This window comes from Hippopotamus amphibius, chromosome 1 (genome assembly GCF_030028045.1).
Source record: "Hippopotamus amphibius kiboko isolate mHipAmp2 chromosome 1, mHipAmp2.hap2, whole genome shotgun sequence".
Taxonomy (NCBI): domain Eukaryota; kingdom Metazoa; phylum Chordata; class Mammalia; order Artiodactyla; family Hippopotamidae; genus Hippopotamus; species Hippopotamus amphibius.
In genome coordinates, this window is record NC_080186.1 from 20,880,970 (window position 1) to 20,906,856 (window position 25,887).

Here is a 25,887-nt window from a genome sequence, read left to right on the forward strand (position 1 = left end):
CCACAACTAGGGGTGGTTCCCTCCTGCCACAACTAGAGAGAGCCTGTGTGCAGCAACAAAGACCCAACACGGACAATAAATTGATTAATTAATTTTTTTAAAAGGCACAATGAAGCCAGAAGTGACACAGGCAGACTGCCTAGTGTCATCTTCACTCTGCCCCTCCAGAACTCCTAGTCTCAGTTCCAGAGACCTTCAAGCCTTAGCTGACCTCTGAACTCGGAAAGGTCCCAGCCCAGGCTGGGACAGAGGGTTTAACTCCAGTCTGGAACTGTCACACCCCTGAACTGAGCCCAGCCCAGGGTAACAATGGAACCGTCCCTTTCCCCAGCTGCCGCCCCACATCAAGATACACACATAGTGTGCTAAGAGCTAAAAAATAATTACAGTGGCCATTTACCAAGGGCTTGCCAAGTGTCAGGTCCGTTCTTTCCCCTACACCTATGAAGGTGATGTGACAGCCTTTTTACAGATGAAAGAAGAGAGGCTGAAGAAAGGCACAGGAATTGCCCAGAGTCTCCCAGCTGATAAATCCAGGATTTGAACCTGATCTCCGCCCCAACCTCTGACCCTTCTGCACCACCCAAGGAATGAATATGGCTGATGTGGGAGGAGGGGATCTCAGAGGGAGAAACCCTAAAATTAGAGGATGTCATTCAGAGCCAACGGGGGGCTTAGTGATGATCTGTGTTGGCCTCCTTGTACTGATGGGGAAACTGAGGCCAAAAAGCGGGAAGGGACCTGTTCAAGGCCTTATAATAGAGCTGAGATGCAGTTCCATACCAGGACCTTATTCCATTCTCTTGCCAATAATTCCACACTGTGTCCTAGACTGGAATGGCCTAGGAGGCAAAGGGTACTCTAAACAGCAGTGCCTTGAGGAAAAGAAAGACTCAGATAGCTGAGTCACTTAAAAGTAATCTCATATCTCTCCCAAAGGCAACCAACTAGTAGAGTGAGCTTTTAGCTGAGTAACTGAACTCTTTTTCACAACTAACCAAGGGAGAAGGTGCCATAGTTTCCTCCAGTCACCTGTTTAATTTGATCATTTGAAGACTGGAAAAATTTCCTAGGAAGTTCTTTCTGAAATCTAACCAGAGTCCCTCCTGCTACAATCAGAGCGCTGTGCTTGTTCTCAGTGGCGGTAGATAGCGACTGGTTGCTGCCTTCTCTATGCCACAACTCTTCAAAGCCTATTATTACCAGCTAAGAGGGCTTGGTTGTGGGCCCAGAGGCTTTGATGCTGCTGGTAGGATGGATGCTCTATGGGAGGGTGGAGAGGCAGCAGGCAGAACGAGGAAAGCCCCTCTGGGCCGCAGCCCCCACCCCTGTCCTGCTGACTCAGGTGGCTGACGGTGGAACTCCATGCCCTGCCAAGGCCTGCTGCCTCCTGCCTGCCTAGGCTCCTGGACTTGGGAAAGGGAGGCCTGCAGGCAAAGGGAGGTGCCTGAGACAGGAACTGAGTCAGGACCGACAGGCCAGAGCGGGCAGGAGGTGTCAGGTAGCCTGGCTTCCAAATTCACCCCTGAGCTTTAGCAGGGGAGGGGAAGGAGTGAGGAGGCTTCCTCTCCCCTGCTCAGCTCTGTGCTGAGGGCATGGAGCTCATGGTGTGAACCACCAGGTCTCCTGGCTTGCGTGGTAGGAAGAGAATGCTTCCTCCCTTGAGACAGAAGCATCTCCAAAATTCCTAGGCCTACCAGGCCCTGCCCTCCAGGTTTCTAGTGTTCTGGGATCTCCAGCTTTCCCCCAGGACCTGGGAAAGCCTGAGCTGGATGACTAGTACAAAGGAAGGTCCTTGAGGGCCCAGGGACTGCGTAGGCCAGAGGAATGTCTGAGCTGGAGAGGGAGGAGGCAGTGCTGAGTGAGTGCATATGACCATTCATTCCTCTCCTCTCCGCTGGGCAGGGTCTGGCCTTCGGCTGAGCCCTACTTTGGGGCCCTTCCTTATTTCGTAGAAACCAGCTCCATATTAGTGCTTTGAGAGAATATGTTTATAATAATAAGGGTGGGTGGATTTTTTTTCACATGATATTAATAGTTACTATCCACTCTACTAAGTGCTTTCCATCAACTCATTTAATCCTCACAACAAGCCCCATTTTATACTTAGGAAAACTGAGGCTCACAGAGGTTAAGGCACTTAACCCAAGCCACAACAGCTTGTAAGAACTGAACCCAGGCAGTCTGATTCCAAAGATACTAGCCTATTCTGTCTGTCATAGAAAAATAATACACATTCACCATTGAGAACCTGAAGATACTAGGAAAATCAAAGGAAAAAAGAAGCCCATTTAGACTCCTACCACCTACAGGTATACTCTGTCAATTGGTATTTTGGTGTATTTCCTTTCCATCGTTTTCCATGTCAGTGATCTGATTTAAGCAAAGCCTTCGGGATGGCAAGCTTAAAATTCCCTCTGCTTCCTTGGAAAACCTATAGCATCAGTTCAGACAAGTTCTTACTTTTCCTTCAAAGAGGCAGATCTCATCTTTTCACAGCTCTGGCCTAAGCCTCCCTCTAGGAGGGGAGGGTGGGTATTCAGACACCGAGAGGAACTGGGGAGGGACAGGCCTGTGAAATAGTCCTGGTTCAAGGATTAAACTGGCTGGATCCCAGAGAGAGGAGCCCCACCCCTGAGCCCCGTGTGAGCTTTGGCTGGGGCTGGAGCAGATAAGCAGGAACCCACCCTCATAGGTGTAATACCAACACCCTCAGGTGAAATTCTTGGCTGACATGCAGACAGCCCCTCCATGATGAGAAGACTGGCAACAGAGAAGTCTCCATCTCTGAGGCCTCTGCCAGGGGTCGGAGGTGGGGCCATGGGCAAAGGGAAGGGGCAGGGAGACGTCTGAGAGGCAGGCTGGGGGAGGCAGCACTCAGCCGGGGTGCTGCCGCATAAAGCAAAATGGCATGTGTCGCAGCCACCTCCGTTTTCTCCGTCCGCCCCTCCCCCCCCCCCCCCCCCCCCGCCACGGAGGAACCAAACTGGGCAGAGCACCCAGGTGGCCTGCTTCCCAGCCTCTGACAGAGGGTGGGCTGAGTCAGGCAGGAAAGTGGGACAGCCAGTGAGCTGGGTCCCCACCCTCTGTGAGCCCCACTGATGCATGATGGCAGGCGGCTTGGAGGGGGCAGGTGACCTGGTATGGAGAGCCAGAGGGTAAGCCCTCAGACAAGTGGTAACAGGCCACCAACTTGAAAGGGAAAATTGTGCTGTGATGGGGAAGTTATCCAAAAAACCTACTGGGTGACTAATTACAAAAGCTGAGCTGGAGCGTCAGAGGCTGCTCGTTAAACACCTCATTAAGTGGCACCCTGAAAGCTGCCACTTGTGCATTCTGGGAGCTCAGAGGGGACAAGACCCTGAGGGGGAGTGAGAAGTGGCCGATGGAACCATTTCTGGAAGAAGCCTGCATTTCACTTCTAAATACAACCTGGAGCTCACAAGTCAGAAGCCTTGGTGGGAGAGAAGACAAATTTAGCAGCTGTGTGACCTTGAGCAAATCTCATCCCTCTCTGAGCCTCAGTAGTCCCACCTCTACAGTGGGAGTAGTAATCACAGGTCCTGCCCATTTCACAGAGACATAGCAGAAATTAAGTTAGATCACAGGTATGAAGGTGCTTGGGAAACTACGGCCCTACCTTAACAGTGAGTTATCTCACCTGAACCAATGATGGAACTGTACCTGGCAGGATTAGGAACACCATTCTCCTGCACCTGGCTTTATGGGCGCTGCCTAGGCCCACAGCAGTCAGGCAGCTGAAGCCACCCTCAGCCCCTGGAAGGACATAGTGAAGGAGATCTGATTTGAGAAACTGGGGCAGCTACCTAATATGGGAACGTAATGGAAGCTCTGAACAAGAGGGGGCAGCCTGGAGGCTGGAAAGGTGTCGGCGCAGGTGGGGCCAACGCCCAAATTTCTCCTGCTGACTGTCCAGATGACTCACCCCTCCACATCTCAGCCCTTTTACCTTTAAGGAAGAGCCGGAAAGGGTGTGGGGCAAAGAGGAGAGGAGGTAGGTCCTGGGCCCTAGTCCCGCCCTCTGCCCCTCCCCACCCTTCTCTGGGCCTGGCCTTACAGCCAAAAGGCAGGCAGAGGGCAGGAGAGGCACAGAACCCAGCATTGCTTCCGAGGCAGCCACTTAGCCCGCCACCTGTCTGTCTGTCCCCAGAGCCATGGAGAGAGCCAGTCTGATCCAGAAGGCCAAGTTGGCCGAGCAGGCTGAACGCTATGAGGACATGGCAGGCTTCATGAAGAGTGCCGTGGAAAAGGGCGAGGAGCTATCCTGTGAAGAGCGCAACCTGCTCTCAGTGGCCTACAAGAACGTGGTGGGTGGCCAGCGGGCCGCGTGGAGGGTCCTGTCCAGTATCGAGCAGAAGAGCAATGAGGAGGGCTCGGAAGAGAAGGGCCCGGAGGTGCGAGAGTACCGTGAGAAGGTGGAGAAGGAGCTCCAGGGCGTGTGCAACACGGTGCTGCGCTTGCTGGATACCCACCTCATCAAGCAGGCCGGTGATGCCGAAAGTCAGGTCTTCTACCTGAAGATGAAGGGCGACTACTACCGCTACCTGGCCGAGGTGGCCACCGGCGATGACAAGAAGCGCATCATCGATTCAGCCCGGTCAGCCTACCAGAAGGCCATGGACATCAGCAAGAAGGAGATGCCACCCACCAACCCCATCCGCCTGGGCCTGGCCCTGAACTTTTCTGTCTTCCACTATGAGATCGCCAACAGCCCCGAGGAGGCCATCTCACTGGCCAAGACCACCTTCGATGAGGCCATGGCCGACCTGCACACCCTCAGCGAGGACTCCTACAAAGACAGCACCCTCATCATGCAGCTGCTGCGGGACAACCTGACGCTGTGGACCGCTGACAACGCCGGGGAAGAGGGGGGCGAGGCTCCTGAGGCGCCCCAGAGCTGAGCTGCGCCTGCTGCCCTCCCTACCCTGCCCTGCCCGCTCCCGTCCCCCACTCCTGGAAGAGAGGACTTGTACGGGGTGGGAGGCCTGACCCTTCTCCCCAAACATTCTGTCCCAGCTCAGAAAGGCTCCACAGAGAGGAACCAGCAGAGCTGAGGCCACCTGCAGCCAAGAGGATTCCATGCTTCCTGCAGCTGCCAGGTGTTCCTGGCCACTGGTCATCCCACCCAGCCCTGCTCTCTGCACCCTCCTCCCCCAACCTGGCCACCTCCTCCCCACCCCACCCCACCCTGCCCCTGCTGCCTCCGAATCTTAGGAATTGAGGAGTGTCCCATCCTTGTGGCTGAGAACTCACCTGTGTGGCAGAGGCTGGAGATGAAGAATGAGACAGAGCATGAGAGAGGGAGGGAGAGAGAGAGAGAGAGAGAGAGAGAGAGTGTGTGTGTGTGTGTGTGTGTGTGTGTGTGTGTATGTAGTGAGCAAGACCAAGGATGAGAGGGAAAGCATGTGTGCTGGGTGTGACCATGTTTCCTCTCAATAAAGTTCCCCTGTGACACTCCTCCTGTCTTTTGCAGTTATTGCAGAGGGACGGGACAGGGATTGGTGTATGAGTTACAGAGGCCCTGACCTCCCATGGGGCTGGCTCAGTGATCCACAGACAAGACTCTGGAGCCAATGACTCCAGGAGAGAGGCTGGGGTTCCAGCTCTTTTCCATCAGGGTCTGGTCCGGTCCCGGGAGAGTCAGGTGAGCGCAAAGGCGGCTCGGAGGCTCCCCTGCCGGGGCCCCGCGGGGCGGGAGGCTGAAGAGCTCAGGTCTGAGAGGACAGGAAGTCAGTGCAGTCTCAGGCCCGAGGTCCGAGGACAGCGCCGGAGGGGTACGCTGCGGTGAGCGGCTCTGAGCACCTCGGGTCTGAAAGCGGGGACGAGTCCCATCAGATCTGAGCGGAGGGGAGCACAGCCGGGGGCAGGGGTATGGACGCCGCCATGAAAAGCCCAGGTGTGAGGAGAACACCGCCCTCCATCTTTCGGAGATGGGGACAAAATGAAACGGGCTGGTAAGAAGGAGGCGCAAGTTGAGTAGGAAAGGTCGCGGCGAGCGCGTCCGGTCTTGACCGGCCGAGCCCGCCGCCTCCGCTCGCCCGCTCCCAGCAGCAACACGCCTTGGTCCGCGGCCGCCGCGCGCGACCGTGCCTTCGCAGCCCGAGGCTGGAGGCGGGCCCGAGGCCGATGTCATCCAATCACAGGAGGGAGCCGCTCGGGGTCCCGCCCCCGGGGCCCCACTGACGAATAGAAGAATGAGCGGCGGAACGCGCGCGGCGCGCCTTCCCACCGCCTGCTCCGCCTTGCCGGCGCTGCGCCGCGCTTCCCGATTGAGGGGCCCCCGCCACCCGCCCAGAGCCAGGGGCGGCGCTTTCCTGGTTTCACTCGGACGAGTTGCCACCCGCCCTACCCGAGAGCTCGGCATCCTCAGAGCAGCGGGACGGGGCGGGGTCTTGCGGAGAAATTAATCCGCTCCCTCTGAGTCATCTGCTCAACGGGCGGTGCCTGGGCCCGGTCAGGCGGGCAAGATCGGCTAGGAAAGGGCCACCAAGATGTCCTCATCACACTCCAGAGTCCAGGCAGCCCTGAACTGGTGGCCAGGAGGCTTGGATGTGTCCCTGACTGGCTTTGCAACCTTGGAAAAGCCATTATAGCTCCCCGAGCCTCAGTTTCCCTTTCTGTATCATAAACGGCTTGGACTAACGGCTTTCTAACGAAAAATGTGAAGTTGAAACTGCCTGGGTTTGACTCCCAGCCTGCCTTGGCCAAGACTTTTAACCATGCTTACCTTTTGTCCTCATTTGTGAAGTGGGGATTAAAAAATAGTACCTTCCTCTTAAAAGTTGCTATGAAGTCTGAGAAAATAAATGCATGGTAAGTAGTCCATAGTATATATTCAATACATGTTACCTATTGTTAATCCTGCCAGCATCAACAGGCTAGGATTTATCCAGCATTTCTGTGCCAAAAGCAGAATAATCAGGCCCGTCCTGAGGAACAGCTTTATTGACAAAGCTGGTTTGCATGATCACTGGGCCTCCTGAGAATACTGGCCTGACAGCAAGTAGTCACTCCTCCACCTGACAATATTGGGAGAACTCAGTCTAGCATCATCAGGTTCCCCAGAGTCCAAGTTGTGTCACACTCATGGGACTCAAAATTAAAGAGCTCTGATCAGAGCTAATTCTACAGGGGAAACTGGCAGGACCACTCTGATGCTTTCTGGGTCCCTCCTTTTCTCCTCTCTCCTCCCAGAATGGTGTTGGGTTTCAAGGTTCCAAACCAGTCAGAGACTCTGGCAGAGGGCAAGTGACTTACCCTCAGCTCCGGAAGTGATCTGGCTTCTCTTACCAGATGGGTTTGGTGACTTTCTCTTAATGGGTACGTCCTGGGAAAGGAAATTCTTTCTTTTCTCTCTGCATTTGACTTTTGCCAACTCCCTCTACACTACTCATGGCTGCCCTCTATGGGGAAATAAATGAGCTACCCTAAGGTAGAATGTTGGTGTTGACACATTTTAAAAGCAGATGCTATGGATTGGAATATTACCACATCAGACAGCTAGCTGTGAGCTGGCTTAGGCACCAGCTTCTGAACTAGGTCCCAGACTTTTCTATCTAAAGCTTTCTTAATGTTACCCAGGGTGGGGTCTCAGTAAGCATTTCTTGTCATCTTTTCCTGGCCTAAATTTTACATTTAAAATTTTTCAGTCCTACACAACATTGTAAATCAACCATACTTCAATAAAATTAAAAAATTTTTTTCTTTCAGTCCAACTGCTAATGTATATGGAATTTCTCTTGGGGTGATGAAATGTTCTGGATTTAAATAGTGGTGATAGTCACACAACTTTGTGAATGTATGAAAAAAAACACTGAACTGTAAACTTTATAGTGAATTTTATGATATGTGAATTGTATCTCAATTTAAAAAAATCAGTCCCAGAGGGCAAAGTTGGTAAGAATGCCAAGTTCTGCTGGAAATTTCATGGTGGCCACTCTTCCTTTCCAGTTGTCCTCTCCACTTGAGCACTTTCTTTTAACCTTTTCCAAATTTCAAAGCCATCTTCAGGTCAAAACATGACTAGTCACCATCCCTTTCCCTTTAACACATACAGAGCTTTGGGTATGGTATCTAGTCTACCAATTCCTTTCACTTATATAGGTACATTTATTCAGTCATGATTTCATATCTACTTGATTCTACCTCTAGGTTGGCAACTATGTCCTGGGTTTATTCTTTATCTCCCCAGAGAGCTCCCTAAAAATGGTAACTTTGTCCCATTATTCTGCCTTTCTTCCTGCAATGTCTTCAGCAAGCTTTTGTGTATAGGAAGGAGTTCAAAACTTAGCTTTAAAACTGTCCTTCCAGGGCTTCCCTGGTGGCACAGTGGTTAAGAATCCACCTGCCAATGTAGGGGACATGGGTTCGATCCCTGGGCTGGGAAGATCCCACATGCTGAGGAACAACTAAGCCTGCAAGCCACAGCTACTGAGCCCATGCATCACAACTACTGAAGCCCACGTGCCTAGAACCCATGCTCCACAACAAGAGAAGCCACCGCAATGAGAAACCCGCACACCCCAAGGAAGAGCAGCCCCATGTGCAAAAACAAAGACACAACACAGCAAAAAAAAAAAAAAAAAAAAAATCTAAAAAAAAAAAATTAGCAAAACAAAACTGTCCTTCCAAATGCCTGGAAACCAGGTTAGTGCCAGGTCCTTTATTGTGGAAATGGAAATACAGCTAGTTCTGGGATAAAGCAAGGCTGTCTTAACAGAGACTGGGCTCACAAAGAGCCAGGTAACCACAGTCCTATCCCTTCAGCACTGCCAGATTATCCCCCAGGAAACAGAGGCACAGGGCTTACAAAGATTGTATGGGGAAAATTTGCAACATAAAATGTTTTTTCTAGAGAAAGTTTTTTCTCCCTCTTATATGTAGTTACTTCAGAGAGCAAAGTCCAGATTGGCTCTGTAGATCCACAGAAGTAGGTGATGAAAAGCAAGTCATTGGGGTTAAGGTACCTTCTCAGAACTAACCACGCATCCTAAGGAGGCCAAGGCATTTGGTCAGGCAAGCTACTGTGGCTCCTTCCAAAAAGGCACAAAGGCAAGATACTCCTACACACACACACGAAATGTCCAAGTGTCCAGTGCCTTTTTAGGAAAACCTGATTTCAGATGCTTGTACCAAGATTGCTCTTCTGACCAAAAGTGACCCACTTCCACTTCTTCCTAAAGAGCAGAAATATAGTAATAAGAACACATGGCATGACTGCTATGTGCCAGGCAATTTCATACCTTAATCCTCATACCAATAAATGTTAATGTCTTTGTTTTGGTTATGAAGAGACTGAGGCTCAGAGCAGCTAAATAACCTAATAACCAAGGTTATACAACGACTTAGGTGCCTGGGGAGTGGGACAGGTCTGATTCCAAGGCCTGTGATTTTTAAAGTACAACTATTTTTAAACTGTGTTCAAAGGGTTCCCCAGAAGCTGCCATAGGGCAGGAGCCCAGTGATCAGGGTTTCCCCGGTTTCCACACATGTTGGCTAAAATAGCCACACATGTCTTTTTTTGTATATTGGGAGTTTCATGAGTTAAAAATAAGTATGAAAAGAACCACCTTATGCTATGCTGCCCTGCTTCTATCTTGGGCTTTCTAAGACTCAAGAAAGCCTTCTTACTCTACTTAATCTAAAGCCATCCCAGGGCCCAGAAGAAAGGAATGTCTTAAATGAGAAAAAAAAATGTGTGGTGGACTAATTTCCTGGCTTGTTCATCAAGTTATGATTTCCTGGACTTCCTAGGTGGCTCAGTGGTAAAGAATCCGCCTGCCAATGCAGGGGACACGGGTTCGAGCCCTGCTCTGGAAAGACTCCACATGCCACAGAGCAACTAAGCCTGTGCGCCACAACTACTGAGCCTGTGCTCTAGAGCCTGTGAGCCACAACTATTGAGCCCATGTGCCGCAACTATTGAAGCCCACGTGCCTAGGGCCTGTGCTCCACAACAAGAGAAGCCACTACAATGAGGAGCCCTGCGCACCACAATGAAGAGTAGCCCCCGCTCGCAGCAACTAGAGGAAGCCCGTGTGCAGCAATGAAGACCCAACACAGCCAATTAATAAATAAAATATAAATGTATAAAAAAAATAAAAATAAATAAAAAAATAAAAATAAAAAAGATTTCCTTAACTTGGTTACATCCTTTGTTTCTTTTCAATTCTTCACCCTGTTCACAGGGTCTACGCCATCCCCTCATCCTTGCTGTGGTAGGAGGAGGAGGAGGGGTGAGGAAGAGGAAGCCAGGTTTGGCAGGGGGTTGGGGGGGAGGGATGGGATGTCCCCATCCTCTCACAACCCCCCAGCCCCACCTACCCACTGAGTCAGGAGCCAGGAATGTCTGTGGGGGTAGCAGACAGGTATGTGGCCCTGGAGGTGTCAGAGGGCTGATTCATCTCTCATCTCCACCCAATCTTCTCCTTACCGCTCTCTGAGAAATTTAAGTCTTTCTTTTTTTTTTTCCAGCCGTACTGCGCCCGGATCTTAGTTCCCCGACCAGGGATTGAACCCCGGCCATGGCAGTGGAAGCTCCGAGTCCCAACCTCTGGACCGCCAGGGAATTCCCAAGAAACCTCTCTTTGTCTAGAGAAAAAAGGGGGAAATCCCAGGCTCTGAAAAGCATGGAGTCGTCAATCTGTGGCTAGGTACAGTATTTAATACATCGGATTATGATATTCAATAAATATTTGTTAAAAGAGAAGGAAAGAGGAAGAGACATTTCTTCCCTTTCTTCCTCCAGACTAAAGTTAACCTGAAATTTCCTTGTCTGACTGTAGAGGGGACTGGTTTTTAGCTCAGAGAAGATGATGTGACCACTGGTATGACTTATGAGTTGTCCCAGTATCCCCTCTTTGCTGTTTCTATGACTCCACAAAGCAATGTAGAGGCTCCAGTATTAATGTATAGGAAGAGGTGACAATCCAGTGTGAAGGGAGCACTAGGGAACATTCCTTGAAGCTGTACTTGCATAGCAAGTGCACCGCTTTAGATTTGCTTATTTGGGTTCACTTGGAAGGGATCACTTATTGGGATCATCTCCCTCCTCCAGAACTACTTCAGGGTTTTTGATGGGGAGAAAAAAATTTCTACTTTGCTGTGTGTTCTAGTCCATAGCATTTAACCAGCAAACACACACACATACATATATATGTTTTCCCTCAAATGGCTGTTGAATTTATTTGCTTGATCAATAATGGTCCTGGCAAAAATTAGTTAACCAATGCTGAGACAACTGTAATGAAATACTAATTAAAAAAATTCATGGCACGTAATAGAAGTTCAAGTGTACATAAGCAAAAACAAAACCTTCAATATTGCCAGCAAATATAAAATGAATGAAACAGGACAGCAAGAAGGCTTTTATACATTTATATTTGACATGACCATATTTTCAGTCACCATAATATCTTCTCTCCAGATAAAAAAATTAGTATGCTGATTTCTATAACAAAGCTTTTCTTTTGTACAGAAACCAAATAATGGCCAAGTCACAACAATGCAATAGGTAGAGAATAAAAACCCACATTAAACAGGTGCTGAAAAATAAACATTAACCAGAAGGAGAGGACAGAGCCCTCATGGGGGGTGTTTTCATTACCTCGTGTGTGTGAGGTTTGTCTTCACAGCTGTGAAAGCTGACAACCTTGTGGAGCCACTTATCTGGACAAAGCGGGACTGGACTGAGTGCCTGCAAGCCAGCCTCCCAGATGCCTTGGGTCATCAGGGATGTGGAGGGGTCAGGACCACAGCTGACTCCACAGGAAAGCTGTTTCCTATTTTTTATTAATTTATATATAATATAAATTATATATTTATATATATATTTGGCCATGCTGTGAGGCATGTGGGATCTTAGTTCCCCGACTAGGTATCGAACCCATGCCCCCTGCATTGGGAGTGCGGAGTCTTAACCACTAGACCACCAGAGAAGTCCCAAGCTGTTTTCTGTTGCTCAACCTGGTCAACTGGGCATCCAGCAGCGGTTCACCAAGCCCATGTGGACACTGACATCTGAAATTTTGTGTAAGAGCAGAGCTGCCCATCAATGTGGCTTATTTAGGCAAAGAGATGCTTATATTCTACCAGTACTCATATTTTTCACCTCGGTTGGGCTCCAGATCCTCAGCCCATCCCCTCATAGTCCCTCAGTTTTAGGCCACCTGGGCTCATGGGGCTGTGTGAAGTTCGCTCCCTGGCTGGACGTGGAGGACATAGTGGGTTGGAAGTGAGGCATATGGCTCTCCCCTACCCTCAGCAAGCCTGATGCCACAGAGGTCTGTGTAACCTGGGACTCTTTCTTCCAAAGGGGACGGGAAGAGGAGGTGAGCAGCCCAGACCATGCTGGGTAAAGGCTCAACAGCCAGGGGCAAGAAAGAAGAAAAGGGAGAGAAGGGGAGCTACTCAGCTTGATAGAGAATTTCCCTCCAGGACTTTGAGGTAGTTGGGCCTCCCAGCTTCTTTCAAAAACAGGGTGGGCCTTAGTAGTGCTGGGAAGTCACTCCCCTGTCTCTCTCAGGAGCCTTAAGAAAAGACAGAGACTCTCTCAGATCCTAATGTGATCATCTTCCCACAGACCCTGAGATTCCTATTCTCAGCCAGCTGTGGGTGAGCATTTTGCTACTTCAGAAATAGCTAAGAGCAGACTGGCTGTGCTTCAGCTCTGTGGGCTTTAGGGCGTCACCCTCACTCCTGGGCTGGAAGCCTTTCCAATTAGCTGTGGTCTCTGATAGGTTCCAAGGTCTCTTCCAGTTGTTGGAGGCCCCCAGTTCAGAGCCAAGAAATGCATAGTATAGGCCAGTGTCAGTGGTTAGCAGAGATGACCAAGGACTGGAAGGCACTCACAGATGGTTTCCTCCCTCCAGAAGTTCACGATTTGCCAAGTGAGGTCAGGGTGAGAAGAGCACTTCCAGACAGTGCCTGTGAGATGTAAAGTGGCACTCTTCTGGGAGGCATTTTGGCAATATGAATCCAGAACCTGGAAAACATCGGCTATTTCATTTCTAGGACTTCATCATAAGTTAAAAGTCAGAGACTCTGACAAAGATGTTAATCACAGCACTATTTATAGTAGCAAAAAAACTGGTAACAATTTAAAGACTAACCATGGGAGTCTGGATAGATAAACAATGTTACAGCCATACTACAGAATATTACCATGTAGACATTAAAAAGGTCCTTACAGTTTTAATTACATGAAATAATACTAACTGGAAAAAAACGGGTTACAAAGCAATAACCATATATCCCACATATATAAATGCTATAGCTACCCCTCCGAATGCATAGAAAAATAAGACTGAAAGAAAAAACACAAAGTATACATTTGAATAGAAAATCTATTATAAATATTTAAAAATGATTTATGTGTGGTGGGAGTATGGGTGACTTTTCATTTTCCAAGTTTTTTACTTTTCTATTTGTATCAGGAAAAAAAGAAATCTTAAGAACAGTTGTCATATGCTGACAAATTGAGGACGGTCTTTCTCTCGCCCTATACATTTCATGCTGAACAGACCCTACCTGGAACCCAGACGCCTCTGCTTTTCTGCCTTGTGCTATCCCCTCCCACTCACGACCGGCCAACAGAAAATCATGTTGCTGTCAGTGGGAAGTGGACGGAGCTCCATTTACTGGAGGAGAAAACACCCTTGCTGTCACACCAAGGCCTGAAAACAAAGTTTGGGATATTTCCATCCTTCACTTGCTGACTGCAGAGAATAAACGCTGAGGGTGCTTGCGTATGAAGCCGTAAAGTTCTAAATGACGCCTTCCTACCAGCTGGTGTGCTTTGGAGATAGCTGGGGCCTCCAGGATGGGGTAAGCATCCAAACCCATGACCACAGCTATTGGTACTAGTTTCAGACACAAAGCACCCACCCTCATGCCCTAAGTGATGAGAGATTTGACCAGCAGCTTGGATGTCATGATTCCTGGTCTCTGGGCCCCATGTGTGACTCACAGCCAGCCCCAGGCAGTGCCTCCTGGCCTCAGTTTCCCTGGCTTGCCCTGTTGACACTCCCCACCTACTGTGTACAGTGTTAACAGGGGTGAGGTGCTTTGAACTCCACAGATGAAAGAGGCGGGGGACGTACCACCCGGTCATTATCCCCTATCCCGCCAGGCGTGGGAGTGGAGGTCGGCTGCTTTCACATTGTCCCAGCCCGAGGAGGCTCCTCATAGCCCCTTGCTCTTCCGCCTTCTGCTCTGGTGGCCAGAACTGAGAAGCAAAGCCCAGTCACCCCCATCTCAATGCCACTTCAGAACAGTTTTCCTAAACTGAATTCTCCAGCTGTCCAAACCACCAGTCATCTATCTTCCCCTTGATTTATGATTCAGTAATATTCTACAGGGTCTAAGTTCTTTTTCCTGACTGGCTACGAATCCTGTGGGAGAAGGGCGGTGACTTTTCACCATTAAGTATTCACCAACTAAGAAGTCAGCAAAGTGAGCTATGAGAGAGCCAGGCTGACTGAAGTTCAAACTCCTCATCTTTCTGTTTCCTCACAGTAAAGTGGGGCTTAGTAGTGTTCCCCATCTCATCTCTATCCCTAGGAGTTGCTGTGAGAGCCACATGAGGACTGCGTGTGTGGAAGCTCTTTGTAAAATGCTAAGCCCTTCCCATGCGTGAAAAGGACTGAGTGTCTGCAAATAAGACTACTGGCACAACAGTCATCTGTCCCCTTCTGCCTCCACACTACAACTGGGAAAAAAAAAAATTAAAATTAAAAATTTAAGCCTGGGATGCCACCTACTGGTTGAAAATATGAATTGCATCCAACCAGTTGCAAGAAGAGCAAGGGAAGCAAACACTAGTATTTCCAACTTCAAGCCATCTTAAATTTTGCCACAGCCCTTACGATATATCATATAATTACATTTTTGTTTAAACAACTCATTTTGTATAAATAATTTCATTTTAAAGTCAACTTTTAATCACTATTATAAATGGAAAACTAGTTAACACTTGCCCTACAAAAGAATAAAACTGTGAAATAAATACAATGAAAATAAAACATTACAAGATCTGCTAGGAAGTGCTGCCTGTGAAAGCTCAAGCTTGAGGTTCACTGTTAAAACTGAAGATTAACAAAAGAGCACAACTGAGGACTGAGAGTCAACCCTCTAGTATGATCCTGTGCTTTGGGGGAAACACTGCCCTGTAGTATGAAGAAACAGGACTCTTCTGGGGAAAGGTGACATTCCCATATTCCCAACTCCCTTGGCCTGGATGGTTGAAGAAAGTTTGGAAGCCACAAAAAGTAGAAAATAAACTCTTGTATTGTAGCACATTCCATCACAGCTTGAGTGGGACCAGTGCTGAATCCCTTGGGGGCAGCGCCCAGAGCTCACGAGGGTGTGATCAGTGCTCTGCTTGGTGATATGTCTGGCTTCTGGCCGGAAGTCCTCCGCAGGGCTGAGTATCCCCTCGCTAGTCTTCCAGCTCAGGCCGGGAGGGCTGCTCTGGGATCTGCAGCCCACTGGGCGGTCCGCTGCTCACTGGGAGCCGCCACTCTCCCCAGTGCTGGGTCGTGCGTCTTGTCCTCCAGAGCCCAGCTTGTTGCTATAGCTGCATGGCCTCCTGTTCCACTGACTGCTCTGAGGGCGCCAGGTACTTCTCCTGGAGGCCCAGGGTGCTGATGGAGGGCTCGTCAAGGCTGATAGCATAGGCAAGGATGGGAAACTGGCCTGGGCAAGATCTGACCTCTGTGATGCCTGCCCTCCAACTGTGTCTGGGGGTTCCTCCCATCCCATTCCCTTCCTCATAATTATAGCTTCAGACAACAGGGACCAGCTGGGTCTGAGAAGTCCCTCAAAGCAACCAGATTCACGTGCTCCTCTATTTGCCTCTTGCCCACACTGCTGAGGGGCAGAGAACGAGAGAGCACTAACCTCCAGCTGTGTGTTGTGGCATGTGCTCTGGAACCAGGCCGCGGGGGCTAAATCCTGATTTTGCCACCTCCTTTTTCTCATCTGTAATACAGAGTCGTGAGGATCAAATGAGACAGTGACTATAAAGTGCCCAGCATCGCAACTGGCACACAGGAGGTGCCTGACAAATGACTTCTCTGTGACTTCTCTGCTTCCGCTAAAGGAGGGAACTCAAGGGAGCTCAAAGAAAATGAGAACGTTCTGTTTGGGCTATAAGGTGCCTTCTAGCTCCCTCTGGGATAGCAGGAAAGTGTGGCAGGAAGGACACCAATCAGATTCACACAGGAAAAGACCATGACACTCTCCATGGAGCCCCGTGAGGCTGGCCAGCCCGAGGTCTGGGTCTGGGGTCTGACTAGAAGGTGGGGGTGGACTATGGCTAGGTTGGCCACCATGGCTCTTATATTAGATGACTCCCGCGTCAGAACTTGAGATTCCAGAACCAGGGAGACTGAGGTTTTGGCACATCCCAAAGCCCCCTCAATCACAGCACTGCTGCCAGCTCCCATCCTTGCCACACACGACAAACTTGCCCTCTCCTCTTCCTTTTTTTGCCTCAGTGACCACAACCACCCCTCCCACTGTCTAAACCAGAAACCTGGGAATCTCGTTTCTGCTCCACCTCCTCTGTCCTATAACCACCTGGTCACTAGCTCTGGTTGTCTATCTCCTTAATATTTTTCCAGTCCACATCCTTTTCTCTATTCTCACTACTGTTTCATCCGTCCTCATCTGGAGACTATAAAAGCTCTCCTGCTCCCAATCACATCCCTTAAAGGCATTTTCCACACTTGGAGGTGCTTTTCAAAAATGCACATCTGATCACATCACGCTCAGCTCAACCACAGCATGCTGGTTCCCACTGGCCACCACAGGCCGAAGTCGACGCTCCTCCATCGCCCACCTCCCCTCACCACTGCATCTCCCTCTCCTCTTCACACTCACGACACCAGGCAAACCAAACCCCTTGCATCTCTCCCAAATGACCAGTGCCCTTTCACGTTGGGGCCTCTGTATTTGTTGTCCTTCTGATCAGTAACCTCCCTTGTCCTCAGGTACAAACAACCCTGAAGCCTTCCAAGGGGCCAGTCAGCAGGGAGCCCACTGGACAACATGAAATCAGTCATCTGCAAGGGCAGACGTGGCCATTCCTCAGCCCCTGGCCTCCCGCTCCCGGCTGTGGCAGAGGCTAGCAAGTAAGGATACGAAGAGAAGTGGAAGTCAGCTCCCACCGCTGCAGACATCATGGCCTCCAGGCTCCGCTGCTCCTGGACCCCAAAGCAGTAGCCATTGGCTTTATCCACAGCCTGCAGGACCCGCTGGATACTGTCCTTGTCCTGGGCAGGGGGGAGAGAAACAGCTCTGAGTGAAACAGAGGTATGTGGAGTTGAGGTTGTACCAAGCCACTTGTAGTCTCCAAACATCCTCCTCGATCTTGCCTCGTGAAGCCTCTGTCCGTGCAGCTTCCTTGGCCTGGAGTATTTCTACATGTCCCCAGAGGCCCGGCTACACCCCAACTTTCCTGACTACCAACCCATCCAAATTAAAACAGCTAAGCTCCCCTATGCACACCCGCAGTCCCCTGGGTTTATCCCCACTGTAGCTATGATCCAACCTCTTACTATTAGTAAGTTATTAACTCATCTGCCTCTCCTACTTGACAGTGTACCCCTTGAGGTCAGGGACTTATTTGTCCAGCATCCCCAGTGCCTGGCACAGTATTTAGCTAACAGTAGGCACATAATAAATATGCATGTAACCTATTTGTTCATCCACATAAAAGTGGTGAGATGGGAAACAGATCAAAATAATGCATGTACAGGCCTCAGCACAATACCTAGCACAGAAAGCCTTCAATAAGTGGTAATTGTACAGTTAATATAAAGGGTTCACCTCCTCATTTTAGAGGAGAAAATTGTGGCATTAAACAGAGAAGAGACAAGTTCTCATAAGTCCACTCACAGCAGAAAGGACTCTAACATGCACCTTTGTCTCCCAGGTTACCTCTGTAGGGTGCAAGGTGAGAGGCACAGGGTTGGGTACTACTTTGCAAAGTCAACAGGCAGTGGCCCATCTTGAAGGAGCCTCAAAGACTTGTCCCTGGCCTTGGTCAAGTCCCTTGCTGATGACTTTCTGAACGCATTCATTTTCACACAGAGGAGGGAACATGCGTAGAGAGAACCCAGCAGAACAGACAGGGCCAAAGTTTGCCCCACCCTCTTTACTGGAATCCTGCCCATCACTGGTCTTGAAATCAAGGAGACTGAATGATAGCTGGACACAGGACAAAGACCATTTTTTGAGGCCTCAAAGCCTCCGGTACCCTTGACCTGGTGCAGTCCCAGACATTTCAGAGCCAACAGCCAAGGGACGAAGCCTCTAGGTGCCCAGTATAGGCACACCTCGGAGATACTGTGGGTTGGGTTCTAGAGCACGGCAGTAAAGCAAATTTCATGATAAAGTGAGTCACACAAATTTTTTGGTTTCCCAGTGCATATAAAAGTCATGTTTATACTACAGTCTATTGTGTACAATAGCATTATATCTAAAAAACAAACAAACAAACAAAAAAAAAAACCAATGTACATACCTTAGTTTAAAAATACTTTATTGCTAAAAAAATGCTAACCATCATCTGAGGCTTGAGTGAATTGTAATCTTTTTGCTGGTGGAGGGTCTTGCCTCCATGTTGATGGCTGCTGACTGATCAGGGTGGTGCTGCCGAAGGTTGGGGTGGCTGTGGCACTTTCTTCAAATAAGACGGCAATGAAGTTTGATGCATCGACTCTTCCTTTCGCGAACGATTTGTCTGTAGCAGGCAAAGCTGTTTCACAGCATTTTACCCACAGTAGAACTTCTTTCAGAATTGGAGTCAATCCTCTCAAACCCTGCTGCTGCTACATCAACTAAGTTTATGTAATATTCTAAATCCTTTGTTGTCATTTCAACAGTCTCGACAGCATCTTCACCAGGAGTAGATTCCATCTCAAGAAACCACTTTATTTGCTCATTCATAAGAAGTAACTCTTCATCCATTCAAGTTTTTTCATGAGATTGCAGCAATTCAGTCACATCTCCAGGATCCATTTCTAATTCTAGGTCTCTTGCTATTTCCACCACATCTGCAGTTACTTCCTCCACTGAAGTCCTGAACTCCTCAAAGTCATCCATGAGGGTTGGAATCAACTTCTTCCAAACTCCTGTTAATATTGATATTTTGGGGACTAACCTGGTGGCACAGTGGTTAAGAATCCACCTGCCAATGCAGGGGACATAGGTTTGATCCCTGGGCCGGGAAGATCCCACATGCCACGGAGCAACTAAACCCATGCGCCACAACTACTGAGCCACAGTTACTGAGCCCATGCACCACAACTACTGAAGCCCGTGCACCTAGAGCCTGTGCTGCATAACAAGAGAAGCCACCGCGGTGAGGAGTAGCCCCCATTCGCCACAACTAGAGAAAGCCCTCATGCAGCAACAAAGATCCAATGCAGCCAAAAATAAATAAAAAATTTAAAAGAAAGACATTTAAAATATACATATATTGATATTTTGACCCCTTCCCATGAATCACGAATGTTCTTAATGGCATCTAGAATGGTGAATCCTTCCCAGAAGGTTTTCAATTTACTTTGCCCAGATCCATGAGAGGAATCACAATCTATGGCAGCTACAGCCTTAAGAAATGTATTTCTTAAATACTAAGACTTGAAAGTCAAAACCACTCCTTGATCCATGGGCTGCAGAATGGATGCTGTGTTGGCAGGCATGAAAACAACATCTCCATCACAGCTCTTGGGTGATCAGGTGCATCGTCAATGAACAGTAATATTTTGAAAAGAATCTTTTCTTCTAAGCAGCAGGTCTCAAAAATGGGCTTTAAATATTTAGTAAACCATGTTATACACAGATGTGCTGTCATCCAGACTTTGTTGTTCCACCTATAGAGCACAGGCAGAACAGATTTAACAGAATTCTTAAGGGCCCTAGGATTTTCAGAATGGTAAATGAGCACTGGCTTCAACTTAGTCACCAGATGCATTAGCCCCTAATAAGAGAGTCAGCCTATCCTTTGAAGCCAGGCACTGATTTCTCCTCTCCAGCTATGGAAGTACTAGATGGCATCTTCTTCCAGTATAAGGCTGTTTTGTCTACATTGAGAATCTGTTGTTTAGTTGTTTAGTGTAGCCACTTTTTTTTTTTTTGGCCACAATGTGCGGCTTGTGGGATCTTAGTTCCTCAACCAGGGATTGAACCTGGGCCCTCAGCAGTAAGAACATAAAGTCTTAACCACTGGACCTCCAGGGAATTCTCAGTGTAGCCACCTTCATTAATTACCTTAGCTAGATCTTCTGGATAATTTGCTGTAGCTTCTCCATCAGCACTTGCTGCTTCATCTTACACTTTTATGTTACAGGGATGGCTTCTTTCTTTAAACGTCATGAACCAACGTCTGCTAGCTTCAAACTTTTCTTCTGCAGCTTCCTCACCTCTTTCAGCCTTCATAGAACTGAAGAGAGTTAGAGCCTTGCTCTGGATTAGGCTCTGGCTTAAGGAAATGCTGTGGGTGGTTTGATCTACCCAGACCACTAAAACTTTCTCCATATCAGCAATAAGGCTGTTTTGCTTTCTTATCATTCCTGTGTTCACTGGAGTAGCACTTTTAATTTCTTCCAAGAACTTTTCCTTTGGGACTTCCCTGGTGGTCCAGTGGCAAAGACTCTGTACTCCCAATGCAGGGGGCCCAGGTTCGATCCCTGGTCAGGGAACTAGATTCCACACGCATGCCACAACTGATAAGAGTTTGCATGTTGCAATGAAGATCCCGTGTCCTGCAACTAAGACCTGACACAGCCTAAATAAATAAATAAATATTAAAAAAAAAAAAAAAAAAGAGGGAGAACTTTTCCCTTGCATTCACAACTTGGCTGATTGGCACAAGAGGCCCAGCTTTCGGCCTATCTCAGCTTTTCGACATGCCTTTTAAAGTGAGAGACGTGAAGCTCTTCCTTTCACTTGAACACTTACAGGCCACTGTAGGGTTATTAACTGGCCTAATTTCCACATTGTTGTGTTTTAGGGAATATGGAGGCCTGAGGAGAGGGCGAGATGGGAGACCAGCCAGTCAGTGCAGCAGTCAAAACACACACATCTGTGGATTAGGTTCGCCATCTTTCTTTTTTTTTTTGGTGTGTCGCGCAGCTTGCGGGATCTTAGTTCCCTGATCAGGAATCAAACCTGTGTCCTTGGCAGTGAAAGCACGGAGTCATAACCACTGGACTGCCAAGGAATTCCAAGTTCGCCATCTGATATAGGTGCCGTTGATGGTGCCCCAAAACAATTATAACAGTAACATCAAAGATCACTGATCACAGATCATCATTAACAAATATAATAAATAATGAAAGTTTTAAATATTGTGAGAATTATCAAAATGTGACAGAGAGACATAAAGTGGGCAAATGCTGTTGGAACATGTCCTTGTTCGATGCAGGGTTGCCACAGACTTGTAAAAAAATGCAGTATTTGTGAAGCACAATAAAGCAAAGCACAGTAAAATGAGGTGTGTTTGTACCTGGATGTTGAGAGGGATGAAAGAGACCAGGCTGTAGTCTTCGATGAGCTGCACCAGTTTCTCATTGAGCTGACGGTAGTGGCGGAAGAAAGGATCAGAAGCCAGGTGGTCAAGCAGGTAGGAGAGGTCCAGAACCTCTGTGTAGTAGTCCAGGTTGAAGGCTAAGAAGAGAAACTGGTTAGCGCAGGGAACTAGAGTCAATATCCTGTGATAAACCATAATGGAAAAGAATACAAAAAAGAATGTATATATACGTATAGTTGAATCACTATGCTGTATAGCAGAAATTAACACAACATTGTAAATCAACTATACTTCAAACAGAAAGAAAAAAAAAGGAAAAAGAGAAACTGGTGTTCAGGAGCAGCTGGCATCAGGGTAAAGACCTGAGGACGGGGCCATATCTTTTTTTTTTTTTTACCTACACACTACATTGTATTTATTTATTTATTTTTAAAGTATATGTTTTATTTATTTTTATAAATTTTATTTATTTATTGGCTGCATTGGGTCTTCGGTGCTGCACACGGGCTTTCTCTAGTTGCAGCAAGCGGGGGCTACTTTTCATTGTGGTGCCCAGGCTCCTCATTGTGGTGGCTTCTCTTGTGAAGCACGGGCTCTAGGCACGTGGGCTTCAGTAGTTGCAGCACTCGCGCTCAACAGTCATGGCTCACGGGCTCTAGAGTGCAGACTCAATAGCTGTGGTGCAGGGGCTTAGTTGCTCCACGGCATGTGGGATCTTCCTGGGGCAGGGATCGAACCCGTGTCCCCCGCATTGGCAGGCGGATTCTTAACCACTGTGAGGGGCCGTATCTTTTTCTTTCTTCCTTTGCCTTCATTCACTCACTCATTCATTCATTCAACAAATATTTGTTGAGGCAGTGAAATGAACTTACTAAGAAGAAAATACTTGATTTTACCTGCTGTCTCTGCCATTTACTAGCTCTGTGGGCAGTTACCCACCTCATTGGGCTACTGTGAGCATTAAGGGCTATACACCCCAGTGTCTGGTTCAGAGAAGCGCTTGATCAATGGCAATAAGATAGAACACGTACCAATAACAGCGCTTGGTCCCTGCCTCATGAAGCTCACAGCCAGGCAGTGCCCCTAGGACCCGGTGCACACACTGTAAGTCCTCTATCTAGCAGGGTGGGCTCCTGGGAAAATCACTTTCCCTTTCCGGGCCAGTTCCTTCTTAGGGTAAAATAAGAAGATCAGACTAGATGACTCAGAAGTCCCTGATTCAGTTCTATGAATACAAACTTCCCACTAAGAGAAGGAAAGTGGGCCTCCCTGCACTGTCCACTTCTGCCTGGAAGCCTCAAGCAGCTGGGCTACTCAGCAGGTCTGTCCCAAAGTAAGACGAGGGAATCCGGCTATCAGGATCGACTGACTCACTCTGAGCTTTGCTTCCGGCGTTCTTATCAGCTCCAATTAGAAACTGACACTCCTGTGCCTGCAAGGAAGAAAGTGCTGGACATCCCAACAAACTTCTTGGATTGCCTGACAGGTACGTATCTCATTGAGAATGAAGAAACTGCAGCCAGGTACCCTTGAGTTTAGATTTTATTTCATTTAATAGGCTAGCTGAGTGACTGACCTTGGGCTATTCATGTAATGTCTCTGGGCCTCACTTGCCTGATCTGGTTTGTACCTCGGTCTCTTGTGAGAATGACTGGCAAGAGTCAGAGCTAGAAATGTAGAGGACCAGCATGTAGCCATCTGGGTGGAGGCTGTGAAGGGGGAGAGAGGCTTAGGAAGACACAAATCTGGACATAGATAAAAATGGGGCTTCTGGGCTTGCCAAGAGATGGACCCAAGAGTCCTGCTCTGGGCTGAGGTGGCCCCTCCAAGGTGCTGACATCCTTCCATGTCCCGACTGGCAGCCAGTCATCCTCCCTGGACAAGGCCCTGACACTTCACTCTCCCCACAACCTCCCTTGCTCTCACTGCTGGTCATTGCAGCTATTCTTATCTAGGTTCCTTTGTGGCCAAAGATGCTATTTAGGGAACTGATGCCCCAGTCAGCAGGGCACTAATTTTGCAGGAAAAAAAATGCTGGCCAGAGACTCCTAGGCAACGCCCCTGCCTCGTGCCAGCCTGCTTCTCTCTGTCTTTCCCACCTTGACAAATGGCACCTTTATCCATCCACTGATTCAGTCAGAAACCTGAGAGTCATCCTTAATTCCTGTGTCCACGTCCAAACCACCAGCAAATCCTACTTCTTAAGTTTTGAAACTATCTACTTCTCTCCACTCCCACTACCACCACCAGGGCTGCTGCAAAAACTCCTGCAGGATTTCTGGTTTCATTCTTGCTCGTTTCAGTTCACAAAGCAGCCAGACGGCCTTTTCAGTTCACAGTGCCCCCTTGCTTCATAGTCATCGACAGCTGCCCTCTGTGTTTCCGCAGTGCAGGTTCTGGCCCCTGCCCACCTCTCGGACCTCGTTTCCTACCACCCTTCCCCCGACTACCATCTCAGCTACCCTGGGCTCCCTTCACTCCTCACCCCCTTTTCCTTGAACATAAAAAGCTCCTCCCCTAAGGGCCTTTACCCGCATTGGTCCCTGTGCCTAGGAGCAGTTCTGCCTTGGCTGGCTCCTTCTCACTATTCTGGACTCAGCTCAGATAGTCCTGTTCATTCCCCTTATACCCAACCTCTCACTATCCCATCACTTTCTTCTAATTCCTTCATAATACATATCACCATCTGTAGCTCTCTTGTCCCCCAAATCCAGAACAGTTTCTGGCACACAGTGGCACAAAGTAAATGGGCAGGGGTCAGACCTGCCTGTGGCTACTATCACCAGGCCATGCATGGTCCCTGGAAGCAGCTTCCTTCAGCTGAGATCTCTGCTTCTCTCCAGCCCAGCCACTGCCCTACTTTTTGCCTGTCAGAATAGCATCTCTTACCCAGCTTCCCATAGTGTTCAATGAGGTCCATCTTGGAGAGGAGGTTGACATGGGGCAGCTCCACATGCAGCATGGTGGCCAGGGAGGTACACAGCACTGAAATGAACTTGGCAGGGTCTGTGCAATAGTGAGAATCCACCAGGTGGACAGCAGTCAGCTGGGAGCAGGGGAGAAGAGACACGGTGAGAGTGGCCTGGGGAGGCAGGGAACATTAGGGCCTATGTCTCCCCCACCATCAGACTGGGGACTTATGAGGGCAAAGCGCAAGTCTTCCCATTAGTCTTCTCCTGCTTCTGTTTCATTCTGATAGCCACAGTCATTTCCTTATCCCAGGAGATGTGGGGCATTTTTTCCTACAGGATGCCCTGCATTGAGCCTCCCAGTGGGCAACTGGCTCAGTTCCCAAAGCATCTGACTTTTCTTTCACTTTCTTTTGCCCAAGTCACAGCAACCACCATGCTACTTTCCACATAAACCCTTTCATACTCCCAATAATCCCAAATCGGGTACTGACACATCCATTTTACAGATGAGGAAACTGAGGATGATAGAGATAAACTGACTTTTCCAGGACCACACAGTGAGTCAGTGGCAGAGCCAGAATTCGAACTCACACCTGTTTTACTCCAAAGCGTCTGGCCCCGACCTCGCTGTGGGACATGGGGGCGTGGCACCTGTCCTCTCTGTCTCAGTTCTTCCATCTGCAAAATGGGCCTGCCCGATCCCAGACGCACCCTGAGGTCCCACTGGGCCATCTGGGAGAAGATGCTGCGCAGGGCTCCGTGGTGCGTGCAGAGCTCCACTTGGCCAGGGCAGTCGAAGAGGAAGTAGTGGCCGCGGAGGGGGTCGAGCTTGGCACGCAGCCAGTCCAGGTTGGCCTCCAGGTACTCCATGCAGTACAGCAGGCCGCCGTTGGGCCCCAGCTGCAACGCGTCCATCACGTCGCCCAGCCCCACCAGCTCGCCCACGTCCACGGCGCACTCGTAAGGCAGCCCCTCGTTGGCCGGGTCCAGATTCACCACCGCCACGCGCCGGCCCAGCGCGCGCAGGAACTCACTCATGCCCAGGCAGTACGTGGTCTTCCCCGAGCCCGGCGGGCCGATCACCGCCTGCCCAAAGGCCGTGGTCGGAGCGGCCCCCGCCATGAGCAGCCGGCACACAGCCTCGTGCGGAGCAGGCAAGCTCGGCAGGGAAGCAGGGCGGGTGCCGGGCCGGAGACGAGGGCCGAGGGCGACGGGATCCCAGACGTGTACTTCGGCGGGGGCCGGCGGAGATGCCCGGGGGTCGCCTGAGGAAGAGCAAGGACCCACGCGCTGCAAGGAGACCAAACGCCCAGGTACTGACCGGACCAGCGCCCAACTTCCGGACAACGTCGGAAACAGCGGGGCCTAGGGCGGAAGTCCCGCCCTCACGGTGACGACACAGCTTGGCGCCGAGGG

General features: G+C 49.3%; 2 protein-coding genes and 1 non-coding gene across 3 annotated transcripts; 2 read left to right on the forward strand and 1 right to left on the reverse strand.

Moving 5' to 3' along the window:
* The first annotated feature begins 4,075 nt into the window (after positions 1-4,075).
* On the forward strand, positions 4,076-5,478 carry SFN (stratifin). Its single transcript, XM_057701425.1, has one exon. The coding sequence runs from the start codon at positions 4,176-4,178 to the stop codon at positions 4,920-4,922; it is 747 nt and encodes a 248-aa protein (XP_057557408.1). The 5' UTR covers positions 4,076-4,175; the 3' UTR covers positions 4,923-5,478.
* Positions 5,479-14,937: 9,459 nt separating this feature from the next.
* GPN2 (GPN-loop GTPase 2) lies at positions 14,938-25,843 on the reverse strand. The gene is made up of 5 exons (XM_057701454.1): positions 25,183-25,843; positions 24,449-24,605; positions 21,536-21,696; positions 17,164-17,294; positions 14,938-15,662 (listed from the first exon to the last, which is right to left on the reverse strand). The coding sequence occupies exons 1-5, from the start codon at positions 25,591-25,593 to the stop codon at positions 15,590-15,592; spliced, it is 933 nt and encodes a 310-aa protein (XP_057557437.1). The 5' UTR covers positions 25,594-25,843; the 3' UTR covers positions 14,938-15,589.
* TRNAG-CCC (transfer RNA glycine (anticodon CCC)) lies at positions 20,657-20,729 on the forward strand. Its single transcript has one exon. It is a non-coding gene; the product is annotated as a tRNA-Gly (tRNA).
* Positions 25,844-25,887: the final 44 nt, after the last annotated feature.

Bases quoted from the DNA above. Each gene is read 5' to 3' on its own strand.
- GPN2 (XM_057701454.1), bottom strand. From the start codon at position 25,593: ATGGCGGGGGCCGCTCCGACCACGGCCTTTGGGCAGGCGGTGATCGGC. The intron at 24,606-25,182 runs GTGCGTCTGGGA...CCCTGCTCCCAG, and splicing joins TGGCCCAGTGGGACCTCAGG to CTGACTGCTGTCCACCTGGT. The intron at 15,663-17,163 runs GTATCCTTACTT...GCCCTCCATCAG, and splicing joins GCTGACTTCCACTTCTCTTC to CACCCTGGGCCTCCAGGAGA.
- SFN (XM_057701425.1), top strand. From the start codon at position 4,176: ATGGAGAGAGCCAGTCTGATCCAGAAGGCCAAGTTGGCCGAGCAGGCT.